At 37.9% G+C, this 15896-nt stretch overlaps 1 protein-coding gene across 1 annotated transcript in view; it reads left to right on the forward strand.

Annotated features, from left to right (window-relative positions):
- Nucleotides 1–15896, forward strand: part of NEGR1 (neuronal growth regulator 1) — a 1024353-nt gene that overhangs the window by 769291 nt on the left and 239166 nt on the right. The window contains exon 5 of the mRNA XM_031966948.1: nucleotides 12987–13107. Within this exon, the coding sequence (XP_031822808.1) occupies nucleotides 12987–13107 (121 nt within the window). The remainder of the gene's footprint in view (nucleotides 1–12986; nucleotides 13108–15896) is intronic.

A 15896-nucleotide genomic window follows, 5' to 3' on the forward strand; every position in this document is an offset into this window, starting at 1 on the left:
GGTTTTATTTATGTGCTTTTAAAGGCAGTTTATCACACATGCATAGCATGTATGTGGGCAGGGTTATATACATGTATTTATATATGTATGCTTATGTTTTGATACATGTCTATATAAATATGGTGAGGAAAAAGAGAGAGAGAGAGAGGGAGAGAAAGGGAGGGATTGAGAGAGGAGTGGATGACAGAGAGGCAGAGACAGAAAATGACAGAGAATGAAAGAAAGGGAGGAGGAGTGAAGGAGAAGAAGGAGGAAAAAGTAAAAGGAGAAAGAGGAATAAATAGATAGAGATAGCAACTTGTACATCAGGACAGATAGAGATAGAGATTCTTTCTAGGTAAGGAAATGTTCTCCACCAATGCAGATCACCATACTTTATAACTTATAGAGATATATTGAGTATTGAGACATTTGGTTACTTACCTAGAGTCACACAGCCAGTATATGTCACAGGACTTAAAGCTGGGAATTCCTGGCTGCAAGATCAATTCACCACCCACTTTACTAAGTCTTTCTTTTCTTTCTTTCCTTTCCTCCTTCCTCCCTCCCTTCCTTCCTTCCTTCCTCTCTTTCTTGTTCCTTCCTTCTTTCCCTCCTTATTTTTTTATTTCTTTTTCTTTTTAATTTTCTTTCAATGTATATGTGTGTGCATATATATACATATAGATGTGTGTGTATTATATTACCTTTATCTGTATAGTTTGTATTATACTTGCAAACTACATCAATTTCTCTATATATATATAGATATATAGATATAGATATAGATACACACACTCATATATATATATATATATATATATATATATATATATATGATATATGTCTTTTGAGTATGTAAATGCCCTGACATATATCCACCCAGATCCTATAATCTCATGTATGTTCCTGCGTTTCTCTTTGCACTAAAAAGCTCTTTCTCTGATGAGCTTTGTGGTTATGCCACAAGACCAGGGGCTCAGTGGGAGTTTGATCAATACCAGTTGACTGATTCACACAATATGCCATTAGTCATATTTTCTTCCCATGAGAAAATATATCAAGAATTATTCTAATGGCCTCAAAGGTAACCTACAAAAAGGCAGTTGGAATATTCCAAGATTTGGGGAACTTAGTAAAACAAATAGTTCTTACCTCAGGAAATTGGTAACAACTTCAATATGAGAAGAATTAATTCATGTGCTTATGGATTTTTAAGTGTTTGCACTGAAGGGCAATCTCCCTTACGAAAGTGTACGTGGACAGCATGGTGATGCTTTCAATGGAGTAGGCTTGCTTATAGATAGACACAGTTCCACAATCCTCAAAAACAGGCTTGCTGGAATTTCCCAGGCTCTGTCTGTTGAATCCAAGTCAATCAAATGAAGGCTGAATTTCAACATGACTGACAAGAGTGAAGAGATCAGATCACAAATTGTTTCTTCAGAAACAAGTTTTCTGGGAATAGCTTCGAAAACAGTGGACCGTTTAATTCTTATTGATGCAGTTGGTGGCCCAATAAATCCCAAACATATTTTCCAGTGGATGCGTCACTGGAGTGAGCATTTGTGAACTACAAGGAACCAACCATCACGGGGTCTGAGTTGGAAGAGGTCTCAGTCACTTTCTAGTCTAGCTCACCACCCAAGGGAATTCCCACAAGAACTTACTCAACAGATGGTTTTTAGGGAAGCTCCCACCTCTTGCAGTTGCCAGTTAAGAGGAGTTACCATTTCTTAAGGTTAAAGGGGAGCCAGTTCTTCTTGGGATTGTCCATTTTCTGCCTGCTCCAACTTTGGATAATTCAAGTTAGAAAGTTTCTCCTCAGTTCAAGCCTAAATTTGCCTCTTTACAGCATCTACTTGTGGCTCCTGCTTCTGCTCTCTGCAAATAATTAAACCAAGTCTGATCCATAATTTGCATGACAAACATTGAATTCTTGAAGGTGCTTAACACACCCCCATCGAATCTAACACCCTTTCTTCCTCATCCTGGCTCCTTAACTAATGCCATCAAAATTTCCAAACTTCCAAAAATTAAATGAAATCACTCAAATCCAACCCCTCCCTTCACCCCACTCATCTCTTAAGTTGTGATCCTACATCTCTCCTCCCTTTCTCAGATACACTCCTGATCAGGTGATGAGCTGGGTGGAGAAGTAGTCTAAGCTTGGGCACTCCACTTATGCTTTTCCTTCTCAAGGATCCTCAATAAACTAGCTTCCAAATGAATTTTTTTAAGGACCCAAATTTCTCCAAAGTTACCAATGATCTCTTTATTGCTGAATCTGAAAGTTTTATCTCAGTCTTTTTGTTTACCTTTCTCTCTTTTCTCTGAGTTATCAGGACACTGCTCTCCTTTGGCTTTTCTCCTAAAAGAACACTTCTTTGCCGGATTTTTATCTTCATCATCTTCCATCTCCAAAGGTGTGGGTCTTCCATAAGATGCTACCCTGATTGCCTTTTTTGCTTGTTTTGCCTACTTCTTTATTAGTTTCTATGTACTAATTGTTTATTTCAATGAAGATAACTAATGGCTTATAGACACTAGTATCCAACCCCAGTCTCTCTCTTGAATTTTAGGCCCATCAATTGCCTATTGGACTTTTAAAATAGAAATTACCAGAAAGATCACAAATTCAAATCTATTACTTTTTTCATCTTTCCTTCAATAATCTTCCATTTTATTTTTTTTCCATAAAAGGCAATAATTGTTTTGTTTTGGTTTTTTTTCAGCTTCCAGGGTCCATCGCTTTAGCATCACCTGCACGTCTTTACTGTTCCACAGTTCCCTTATCAAATCAGTTATCAAATCTCACCATTATTATCTCTACAATATTTCTTAAATTCATTCCAATCCAATAAATATCATTAAAAGCTTATTCTGTATCAGTCACTGTGCTAAGTCCTGGGGATATCACTAATAACAAGAATGATAGCTGTTGCCCTCAATGAACTTGTATTGTAAAAAAGAGATCTCATATTGAAAGAAAACAGGAGTAGGGGAGAATGAGTAGACCAAGGGGTATCCAGCTCAGAGACATCATATTCTGTGGAACTGAAGCCAGGCAGAATGGCAGATGCAGTGGATGCATTTGTCTGACTACTTTCTTCTAGTCATATAATGTTCCACCCTAATTTGTCTTTTCATTATCCCTCACCTAAATTATTGAAACAAATTTTTGATTGGTCCCCCTACTCTCATCCTCCAAGCAGATTTGAAAGTGATTTTTCTTAATCAAAGGTTTAACTATAATTGATAAACTCCATTGGTTCTCTGTTATTTTTAGGTTAAGATCCCCATCATTTATTCACTCCAGCCATTAAAGCAATTCAGAGCCTATCTTTTCAGACTCATTATGAATAAATTACTTCTTTTTCTTTGTTAAAAAATCCAAGTGGCCTTCTCTTTGTCATCCCCACATGACCGTCTCCTATCTTCTCAACTTTGCCCATAATTTGTTCTCTAATTGCCTCTATTTTATAGAATCCCCCTTCTTTCAAGAAACAGCTCAGGTTCCATCTTCTATATGGAACCTTCTTTGACTCTTCCTCATAATTACCTTGTATTTATTTGTATTTATTCTCTCTCTCTCTCTCTCTCTCTCTCTCTCTTTGCATATATATATATATATATATATATATATATATTACATATGAAGATATATATTCAATCTTGATATTGATATGAGTATATAAGAAAAGTAGCATTGAGTGTGGGTCTTTGAATCAGGGAGAGTAGCTTCAAATCCTATTCTACCATTTACTATGGGGCCATGGGCTACTCAAATATTCTCTATTGGCCTCTTAGGGATGGTCTCCTTTGAGAGGGAACCTGGTATGGTACCAATAAAAATAGTTGGAAGACTAGAATTTAAGGTTTGATTTCCCACTTCTGAGGGTTTGACTTTGCACAAATCTTTTCACTCCTTCCATAAAAACATGGGATTCTACCAGACAATTGCCCTCTCCCAGGTCTCTGATGATCTGAATCTATGATCTAAATCCTTTTTTGTCTATGGCGGCTGACCTGAATATCAGATGTTATTCTTTTGTTCCATCACCCCACTGAACACAGCAGGAGTTTTAAGTTCTAGGTTGAGTGCATTGTCCTCTTGGATAGGAAAAAAGTTGAACAAATCCATTAAGGTCAAATTTGTAAGTAAATTTGCAGTACTTGATTGCTTTTTATGCAAAAGATAGAATGCAATTTCAGCTTCTGACTGATTTAATCGGCTCGCATCAACCAGAGATCTTTTCTTGACCCCATCATTCAGGGAGCTTCCCCAGTACTTTGTCTTCCTAACACACACTCAGGCATCCCAGGACTGCTCAGTCACCATAGTTGAACCCAATTCTCTCCCGTCAAGGGCAATGAGAAGCCAAGTAGGAGGCCTGGCACTTGTGCATATCAAAGGAGATTAACTTGATTAACAACATTAGAGAAGGCAGTTGTGTGGAAGGAATTCTGGGAGATCAGAGAGCAATGATGAAAGACTGTTTAAATCAACTTGTACCCTGGTGGGGGTTAATGAAGCAGGAAGAGGAGCAGACCAGTTTTTACCGCTTTAACTTAAGAGTCACCATGGCTCCCAATTCTTAAAAGGGGAATCAAGCTATGATATGCTAATCACTTCTCAAGGTTCAGGAGGAGAATTTTGGAAGCTATCTTGGAGTAGGGGAGAGAGGGTTGACCTTGCATTGAAAAGACTTGGACTCAAACACTTCCTTTGACACCTACTAGTTGTATCCCCATAGGCACATCACGGCAAGTCTAAGAACCTCATTTTCTTCTGTGATAAAATGGGTATATAATTTAAAATTATATATATATATGTGCATATATATAATATATATATGCAAATATATATACATGTGCATACATATACATACATATATGTACATATGCATATACACACATATAAGCATACACACAAACACATGCGCACACACACACAAAAACATACACACACACACACACATACACACACACATATATGTATATATAATTCTTACCATGCCAGCTGTGCAGTGTGTCTGTATCACTCAATTACCATATCCCAGCTAAAGATGTCTTATTTGTTGAAGGTACTCTAAGTATTATTTGTCATCACCATTAGTAGTGATAATAGGTAAGCTTGAATTATTTCAACAATTCCTTAAAAACTCAGCCTCCCTTTTAAATTTTGTTCTGTGGTTCAGTGTGAAGACTACTTATAACCAAGTGTTTAGAAAATAAAGAATGATATTCAACAGAGATTTAGAGTTGGCTTTTTAGCAGCTTGGTTTAATACATATGGTTGATCCTCAAATTGGGTGCTTCAAGATAACACTTGATTTGTCTTGAAGGTAGAAATTAATTCCCAGTATATGTTTCCTGTTTTTTCCCCTTAAACTTGAGCATGTGTCCTATTTTGACATATAGATGAAGTCCTATCTCTCTGCTCTCTTGAGTGCAGTCAACATGTTTTCCCACTCAGGCCCTAAAAGCAGAGTTTATTAAATCATTAACATCATCATTGAGGAATATTATCTCTCAAGGTTCTGAGCTCAAAACCTACTTTTTTTTTTAATAAGGCTAGTTGTGTAACCAATGGCTCTTTGCCACTCTTTCTCATGGCAAGATGTCTTCTGAGGATTCCTCCAGGTCCAGATATTTTATGGAAAGTCAACCATCTAATCAATCAAGGGCATTTATTAAGCACCTATTATGGGCCACACATTTTCCTAGGTCTTGGGAATATAGAAAATTAATTAAACAAACCTCATCATAAGGGGTTCTAATAGGGGAAACAACAAATACACATAAATATATACTGAATAAATATAAACTGAGCAAATACAAACATGTAAAGACAGTTAAATATAAGAGAGTTTGAGAGGATGAGTTCTCTCAATTGGAAATAGGTAGCCTTGAGGAAAGGCTTTATCAGAATAAGTTGTCCAAAGGGGCATGTATTAAATTGCTACAATTAGCAAAGGCAAATCTGACATAATGAATGAAAAAAGGTCCACCTAGGAGCCTGAAAAACCTGAACTGAAGTCATATGTCAGACATATGGGAACTTGGGCAGGTCACAATTATATAGTATGCCCTGAAAATGTTTTGGAACTATTCTGGAGCTGAATTTCTTTTTCATCGGTTCATGTCCAATTCCTAACACAGAGCTGGGTATAGAGAAGTGCTTAATTCCTTGTCAAGCTGTTTAATTTGCCTTAGTAGAAGAGGTTTGCCAACTGAGAGTCCTTCCTTCTAAAGAAATCACCAAGAGCTAGATACTAGGAATTGCTTATTTTCTAGCATCAGTTCTGGACAGGGATGATTGCACACACCCCATTCAAACCCATCCAAATGCTAAGTAAATGCACATTTTTTGCAAAAGAACTTTTTACTTCAGTTCAGTAAAGGGGGTATTTTCTTTCCTGAGATCCTCCCCACTGGGCTCTCTGCCTGATTCATGGGACCAAAATATAGCCACCTGGAATAAAGTCTTCAAAAACAATTATGTAAAATCACAAGCCGCTAAAAGTGAAGCTCAAACCAGCTGTCTCACAGGCAGCAGATTCATGACATCCTAATAAAGGGTTTTTTTGTTAGCTTGCCTCGGCCATCAGAGGAGGATCACTCCTCTGCAAGGCTGGTGGAGAGTCCTCAGATGTGTTCATTCTCAGCTCTCAGGACTTTACATGGGGAATCAAAAAAGTAGAGGAAGTTCTTTCTGGCTATTGTCAAGGAGCAAAAAAATCCTACATCTGGATTGGGTTCGTTGGGTGCCAAGTTGCAAAGGCTCTGTAGCTAGCACCTGCAGAGCCTGGAGTTTTGGCTGAAGAACCCTTAATTATCTCCATCCCAAAATGCCTGGTTTAACAATGAAAGGAAATAATCCCACTGAGCAAATGAAAAAAAAAGGATCCTCTTTTATGAGCAGCTAATCACACAGGTGCTAAATACCTCTCATTGACCCTTTCACTGCTGGCTCAGCCCAACATCTGTTTTGTTATCTTCAGTACATCTACCTACTAACATTTTGGTAGAATCAACAGCATTGTCCCCATGAAATTACCTTAGGGCTACACTATATGAGGCTCACCTCACCTGCCATGGGACATTCACATCGCAGCTTCAAGCACCCTGCAATCTGGTCTACAAGATGTCACTGACCTCTTGAGTTGATGGACTTAGCCAGTCACATTCTCTATTGCTTTGGGATTCTCTATGGAGGGGTAAATGTAATGTTATCTTCTCTAAAATATAATGTTCTCTGGGAGTAGGTTTCTTTGGGGGCTTCTGGGAGCAGCCTTCCTTTCAGTTCAGAGTAATAATCACCTCAAATGCAGCTAGGAGTTAAAGTGCAGTCCTTTATTGTCTCTTCCAAAATAGCCTGGTTAGCTTTCTTAGAGGCCTATCTCTCTCGTTGGTTCCGAGAGCTCCTGTTGCTAGTCCTATGCCTCTGCCAGCTTCAGCCTCTAGCTCTCTCTCAATCCAAAGCCTCCAGCTAGCACAAAGGTGGAAGTTGGAATGAATCTTGACTCTTCCTCCGAGAGTGAGCTTGTGGGCTTCTGACTTGTGAATCTCCCAGAGTCTCTAGTGGGCTTGTTCTTTTATATGCTCTTTTAGAGGTGTGAACTCTAATGTGTGAACTCTCTTAAAGGTGTAAATTCTAATGTGTGAACTCTCTTAGAGGTGTGAACTCCAAAGGTGTGAACCAAGTACATAAGCATTGTCTCTATCAATTCCAGCAACTTAGCACTTTGTTTCAAGTTCTGGCCCATAATAGTTATGCAAACAGAAGGAGAAGGAAAAAAGTATCTAGAAGTGAAATGTAGATTTAGATGATATATATATATATATATATATATATATATATATATATATTCTACAACATGTGTATTTATCTATTAATTTAACTAGGTTGAAGGTCTACTTATAGGATACTGAATAATTGAATAGAGATACTTATATCTATATTACAAAACAATCAAAATTACCAAGATTTGATTACCTTCATAACTATACTAAATCATATGTTGATAATATTGATGGACCCATGATGACCATACTGGTATAAAAAAATACTCCCTCCAAAGTTGCCATCTGTTATTCAGTCTATCCAATTGATAAGCCTTTATTAAATGCTTACTATATGCAAGATACTATGTTAGGAACTGGATTTCAGATGGCAACCCATTCCTACCACTTCAACCTGCATAATTCAAGTGTTCGTGCCTCTGTAAACATTCCAGACAAGGGCAACTCTCTGCTGCATCTCCTTTTCAAAAGGGACAGTTGGACAAAATGAGTAAAGAAAAAATGCTATTCCCATAGGATCAAGTTTCTTTAACTTAACCTTGATATTATTTTGGTTTCTCCGTGCACAGGCCAATGGCAATCAGATAACAGCCTTGACTTGTTTTGCAAGCTTCTGCAACAATCACCTGGTACTAGGGTAGGTCACAAAGAAAGCCTAGTACTCAGTCCCTGAAAAATACACATAGAATAGTCACTTTAGAATGTGAAATTTCAGTCCTTCCATATGTCCTCATCCATGAAATCAAAGCCATGTTTCCAGGCTTGCTGCCTTCCCATCTCAGGCTAGTTTGTATCTTCACAGAACATACTGATTTTCCCTTAAAATTTAAGTTCCTTCAGGTCAGGGAATTATTTTTGTCTTTCTTCCTCTCCCTAATATTTACCATAGTGCCTAGCACATAGTGAGGGCTTAATAAACCTTGTTGATTGACTGATCACAGTTTCTTGTTATCTATGTAAACCACTCTCAACTCTTGCTCTACTTTTTCTTCTAAATCATACACCTCTCCTAAGTCCCTCCTCACTTATAGTCCTACTAAGTGTCCTTAGTGTTTGAAAGTCTCTAAAATATTGGTGTTTTAGATTTTTTTTTTGTAAAATGTAACTGTTAATTTAATTTCTGTAATGTCTTAGTTGATTTTTGATTAATATAATCTCTGAGAGGTTGGAAACCTGGTACATATTGGCATTTAATCAAAATTTCTCTTGTTTCACCAGTATAAAGCTTTGGGTTCCCTCATTCCAACTCACATTGATGGGACAGGGCTCCCAGAACAAGGCTCATGGCTAGAAACTTCCTGCCTTGGGGTTCAAAGGTATGGCCCAAAGGCTTGGACATTGCTGCTATGTATACTTTCTGTTCCAGTCTCCTTCCACATGGGTTTTCTCCAGTGTCAATCATACTGATATTTAATTTCTACCTTACGTCATCAATAATGTCTAATGCTCAGCACCTGCGCTCCATGTACCATAAATTGGCTCTTATTTTCTTTGAAGTTATAGCGAGAACAGATGTTTCAAACTGTTTCTTCCAGAACTCTGAGATCTTCCTCTCTTATTCTTTACCTCAGTTCCAGGAAGGAGAAGGCTGACAGGAAACTCCTGCTTAAAAGGATCTGTCCCACCAAGTTTACATCCAAATTCAGCATAGCCCACAAATGGGGCTCTGTCTCTGCTACAGCTGTATTGAACCAAGCAGAGCACTCAAGGCTTCTACTGCATTTTCTCTTCAGCATCTCCCATGGATTTGTTATTTCCTCCATGTTGATGATTATTTAGCTGCTTATTCAGATTTTATTTCTCTGCTGTCCATTAGTGTCCCATCTTCCTCTGGCTTTCAGGTATCTCATACAAGGAATCCATTGGACATCTTACACTCAACTTGTCCAAAGCAGAATTAATTGTCTTCCTCCAAAAATCCTTCCTACTATCTCCACTACAATAGAGAACAACACAATGTTCTCAGTCCCTCGGACTCAGAATGTAGGAGTGAGCCAGATTTGTCACTACCCATCACTCCTGCCTCCATGCCCAATCCCTTACCAAAGTCTATCAATTTTGCCTACTTTGCTTCTCTTGTATGTTCCCTTCCTCTCCTCTGACTCTCCCCCACTCTAGTACAGGTCCCCATCTCCTCTCACGTAGACTAGTGGTCTAGACTGCCGGCCAGCCTTTGATCTCTCTCTACTACAATTCATCCTCCTTTCAGTCACCAGTGATCTTCCTAAAGTGAAGGATCAAGTCACCTATCGAATAAACTCCAAGAGTTTCCTGTTACCTCCAGAGTCATATGTACCTTTGGCATATGAAATCCTTTACAGCTTGATCTCCCCTTATCTTTTTGGTCATTTTGTACCTAATACCTTGCGAGGTCCTCTGAAATCCAAAGGCTCTTGGACTTGCTGTTCCTTGCACAAGGTAGTCCAAATCCAGGCTTTTTCACTGACTCTCTCCCATTCATGTAGTATTCTCCCTCATCATCTCTTCCTCTCTGGTTTCCTACAAGTTCTACCTTATATCTAAAGTCCCACCTTCTATGAGCAACCTTTCCTGACCCCATCCTCCCAATATCTTTCCATCTCCAATTTATCCTCAAGATGGCTGTTTTGTACATAGTCACATGAATGTTTTAGACTAGGACCTCTTTGAGGGCAGGGTCTATTTCTGTATCCCCAATATTTAGCAGAGTGCCTGATACACAGTGACCACTTCCTGATTATTTTTGACTGATCTCATGACCTTACTTGTGGTCCCCCTTTTGGTCCCCCAGCTCTTGTCATTCTAATCTTTCAGTGACCTTGACATCTCTAGCACTTTTTCATGTAAAAACAAGATAAAAGTCAATAATAGAACAAGGACATGTCCTCAAAGGACCTGGATGACAGAGCAGGTGGGTGGGGAAGCAGCAGGTAGAAGGAGTCTCTCCCCTAACAGCTTCCCTGGGTGTTATCTGGGTTATTCCATAGCAGGGGAGATGGGACAGAAGTCACTCCTCCAGCCAGAGGCTTTCTCACTCAAACTTTAACAGACAGAAAAGCCGTGGACACCCACTCCAGATTTGCAGCTGAAACCTCCTCTATTTGTGAAATGCCTTTTATTTTTTACCATGTGAGCACCTGAAGAGCAGGAATTGTCTGGTTTTTCTATATATGTCCCCATTATTTGGTAGCAACTTGTACATGTTAAGTGCTTATTAAATGCTTTTTTCATCTCTTTATTCATTCACTCCTTGGTTCATTCATCATAAGATGCTTTTAAAAAGTGGATTCGATTTTCATTTCAGGCCGTCGTACTTGCCTTTTCAGCCAATGTCAACTTCATGGTTTTGTTTGTAATGAGTCATGGTACTCCTGACAATATGAAGTAATTAAACTAACCAATAATTAAACCAACTTTTGTTGCAAGTGATTATTGCATCTTCAATAATAGCTAGAAATCATAAAAAAGACATAGCCTCTTTGTGTGATTAGGAGAAAGATGTGTGAAAAAGAGAAATTATCCTTCTAGAATTCATGGAACTCAAATCTAAAAAGAATTGAAATTGAAGGTCACCCAGAGAGCAACAGAGAGGGAGAATAGAGATTGGGAACATACGGAAAGAGGCTACAAACAAAAATAGAGCATCACCCAACCCACCAAATATTAAACTCCTAATATTTACCAGGTATTGAGGATTCAAACAAAATAAAAGAATGTCCTCCCCTTAGCTTCCATATATTTAAGGTAACATAGGATGCTGGAAAGATCACTAGGAGCTGGGTCAAATCCCATCTTAGCTTCCCATTGCTTGTGTGACTTTGAACATGTGACTTAATCATCTGTGGCTCCAGCTTCCTCATTTAATCAATGAGAGGATTTTACTAAATGACCTCAGAGATTTGTTTCAGCTTCAAATCTATTGTCCCATTTTCTCTGACTGTAATTGAAGTTAAACAAGAAAATAAAAAAGGTGCAGTAGACATATAGAAAGAGTAAGGGATGGCCATAGCCCAGCCCTCAAGTTCCACTGATACCTTCATGATATCAAGAGAAGGCAAAGGCAGTTCATGGACTGTTTGGAGGACCCCTTGTGGGAAATTCATAGGGAGGAAAGCATAAATTGCCCTGATAAGTCGCCATCTGCATCACTGGAGAGAGTACTAACATTAATGAAATCCTAAATCCATGAGAGTATTTCAGTGATCGAAAGGGAGAGAATGCATGTGCACAGTCTGTTCATAGCTCAAGATAATTGTCAGGGTATTATGTAAGTATTTGGGGCTTTGTTTTAGTGAATTTTAGGAACACATGAAATGTTTTAAATAGAAACTACATAAGCAATTTCTAATTTATTTTAATCCTCCTTTTTTCATCCTTAACCCTTTTAGATTTGTAATCCTGCCTTATTTTTCACTTTGTTCTAAAGAGGGACTTAATGATCACTTCTCTGCCCCCACCTTTGAGACCTTCTCCTCTGCCCTAGCCTCAGCAAAACTTCCAACCCCTATTGTGGAAAAAAAGACATATAAAATGAGCTTGGAGGTGGGATAATTTAGAAGGCAAGTACCACCCTTCACAGAACCTGATGAACCATCAACAATCTGCTTCACAATAAAGGCCACATCCTGTCGGAAGAATGCTTATGCTGCTATGTCTCTCTTCACATTTTCTCCATATAGAAGGAGTATTATACCCCATGGTGTTTTATGACTTCCTAAAGACATCCTAAAGAGATCCAGATCACTTGGCTATTTTTAGATTCCCAACATGTCTAACTGAGTAAGTCCTTTGCCTAAGGACGATAATCCCCTAGAGTGTCAACCTCCCTCTTGTTTTATTAGTAGTGTTCATGGCTTTCACACATTTTTAGAATAACATTTTTTTTTCCTTAAGAGGAAAGACACATTATAAAGTGTTTGTCTGGTACGCTCCTCACACCCTCTCCATCCTCCCCCCTCCCACCTCCCATCTCACTTCTCAACACAGAGAGGAAAATGGATTACCTTTACACTGCACTCCCAGGAAACATCTATTTGCTGTTCAACTTGAAAAATGCAGCTGAAAATGACTGGTTTTGTATTAGCAACATAAAACATAGAAAATGTGATGTATTAGCCTATCAGGTATAAGATTACTTTGAATATAGAAAGAATAAAAATATATACGTGCGATATTTCTGCAGTTGATTTTGTTGCTTACAAATACCTTTCCCCCCACAGTTGCCCCCACAATCCAGGAAATAAAATCCGGCACAGTGGCCCCTGGACGCAGCGGATTGATCAGATGCGAAGGTGCAGGTGTGCCTCCTCCGGCCTTCGAGTGGTACAAAGGAGAAAAGAAGTAAGTGCTTGATCTTGGGGTTTGGGGTTTGGCTTGTTTGAGATCTGAGAACGAGGAGCTGATGTGTTTGGGTTAATGAGCCACCAAGTGGTCTCTTAAATTGGTCTGTACTCCTCTTCTAGGCAGATTGTTGTAGTCTGGCCTGGACCCCATGGGAGAGACTAAGGAGCCAATTCTACCCAAAGGAACTGTCCAGTTGGTTTCTAGGACACTGGATATGATTGTCATGTTTTTTTAACCTCATTTCTGAACCTACAGTCTTATATACTCTCTCAAATACTCACAAAGACTCAAATACTCACATACTTCACAAAGAAATAACTTTGAATGGCCTGTTCCTTATGATGCAATCCATCAATGTTCATTGAAACCATTCTAGTTCTTTGTCATTTAAAATTTTTTATCTAAAAGTTGACTAACTGTGTACTTATATACTCTGGAATTTACTACAAATTGAGTAAAACTGACAGACCTACAGTTGGAAAACTTCTATTTTCTTGGTTCTTTAAAAATCAAGGTATTTGCCCTTCTCCATTCCTCTTCTGATCATCAACATTTGCAGTGGTGGCTCAAGAATCCCATCTGCTCGTTCTTTCAGGAACCAAAAATATAGTTCATCTGGTCTAAGCAACTTGGATTCATCTGCTTCTTGTTGGATTTTTCCAAAATGTATAAAATCAGATAATATTTGGAAAGTTTTTAGCATATTATCTATAGTCATGTAGTAATCCTTATTCCTATTGGATGGTTTTCCTTTGGGTTTGTCTGCCTAGCCATGGCCAATAAGGCAGCACAAGTGAGAGACCAAATTGCCGTGGCTTCTTCACTCAGAATGAAACACACTCTACCACTAGACTTACAATTAGGCTGGTAATATTTATATCTTACATGAGACAAAGAAAAAAAAATGCCCACTCATTAGAGAGCTAGTTATACAAAGAAAAAGCGTATGCTTGTTAAGAGGAACGTAAAGCATTAGTTACGGAAAATAGAAAGAACGTGTCCTTAGGACAGCTAGTTCAACTAAATCAAAGGGGACCATGTATCACTTGTGAAACCACATAAAGAAGGAGACTCCATGTCCTTGGGCCCATGAAATCCTTCTTTTTGTAGCAATTAAATTTTAGTTGCAATTAGAAGAGGAAAGAAGACATGGAAGAAATCCAGCCATTCATTATAAACTGGTACCAAAGTACATGAGGGAGACATACCTAGCAAAAACGTAGAATACAAAATTAAGTGGAGTCTGTTATGTCAAGTCAACATACCACATTTAGCCCTTAAAAATACACTTTAAACTTTTCCTTAGGCAAGTGCTTATCTCCTTATCCTGAGCATCAAGTCCCTATTCATCATTTTTGTTCAATCCTTTTCTACTCCAAAGATAATTCTTTTTGGTGAAGATGCTCAGAATTTGGGCTTTTTTGTTTTGTTTTGTTTTGGTTTTCATGTGAATCTCCAATAACCACAAGGCCTCTTCTCTGTATAGTAACTGGCAGTTTATAGATAATCATCCTAAAATCACAGCTTGATTTATTTTTCTGCTAAATGTATTTCTTTATACATATCTCCCTTGAAGCTCATCTACAGTATTTTTCCTACTCAGCCAGGCTCCTAAGAGTCCTTTGCAATAATCTGTCAGCTCAGTATCTGAACACCCAGAAGAGTTTCAAGAATTGTGTTTAAATTTACTCTTCTCTTTCCAAAAGTAATTGGTGTTTGTTTAGGAAAATCATTTTTGTGGTAATTATAATTCTAAGGGAAAATGTTGATTGAGCCTTCTTTCTTAGGCCTGAAATGCAAACATGCTTGTGAAATACAAGTCTTCTTTAGGCAATTACCACTGAAAAGAGAAGTGAGAATTTATGCACAATTCAGGAATTTTTTTTTTCATTTTCCCTCTTTTTTTCCTTAACATTAGCAATTTCGCCTTTTCCTTAAAACTTGGAGTAGATGAACTGAGCCAATTTATGTCATAGGAAAGGTGAGAAAAGATGTTTGAGAGCATCTGAAATATTCTGATGGAAGGTATCTGGGTAGCTTTTTTTTTTTTTTTTTTTTTTTTTTAGTGAGGATTATTTTTTAATTGTTTTTTTCAATTGGAAAATATGTATTTTTTCCATTACTCTCCCCAAGAAAAAATGAAAAAAAAAGAGCCTTGAAAAATTATGTTCTTTAGTCATAGTGTAAGGAGATTATGTGTTAAAAGGGAAATTCTTTATTCAGACTTTTGCCCTGATTAATGAGATTTTCCCAAAACCCTAATTAATATTACCCGGAAAACAAGTCAGACTAGAAACAATAGAGATAACTACATAAATTTGATTCTAACTATATATTTATGGTAAAGCACCCATTTCATCTTAAATAGAACTCTATTCTCAACAGCATCATTCTAATCTCTGCTATTTATGTCAAATCAATTTGAGTAAATTTTGGCTATAAACTGCCAGATTTAAATTCATAATGGGAAACAAGTGTACTGTGGTCATAAGTATGACAAAACAAAACAAAACAAAAAATCTACTTCAACAATAGTAAATATATTAATTCATTGCAATCACAAATTTTGGTCTTCAAGTAGTAATGTTATAAATTTCTACTGGTGGGCAACAGGTGGGAAGACTTATAAACATCATTAAAGAAGCCCCTTTTCCAGAAAAAAAAATATGTTGTCATTATCCTCCATTCTCAAAGAGGCTCATGACGTCAGGGAGGTGATATCATCATATGCAAGAGAAATGGGTTTATGTGAGGGAGGGATGGGCAAGGTCATCTGGGTCCAGTGG

This window comes from Sarcophilus harrisii, chromosome 4 (assembly GCF_902635505.1).
Source record: "Sarcophilus harrisii chromosome 4, mSarHar1.11, whole genome shotgun sequence".
NCBI classification, from domain to species: Eukaryota; Metazoa; Chordata; class Mammalia; order Dasyuromorphia; family Dasyuridae; genus Sarcophilus; species Sarcophilus harrisii.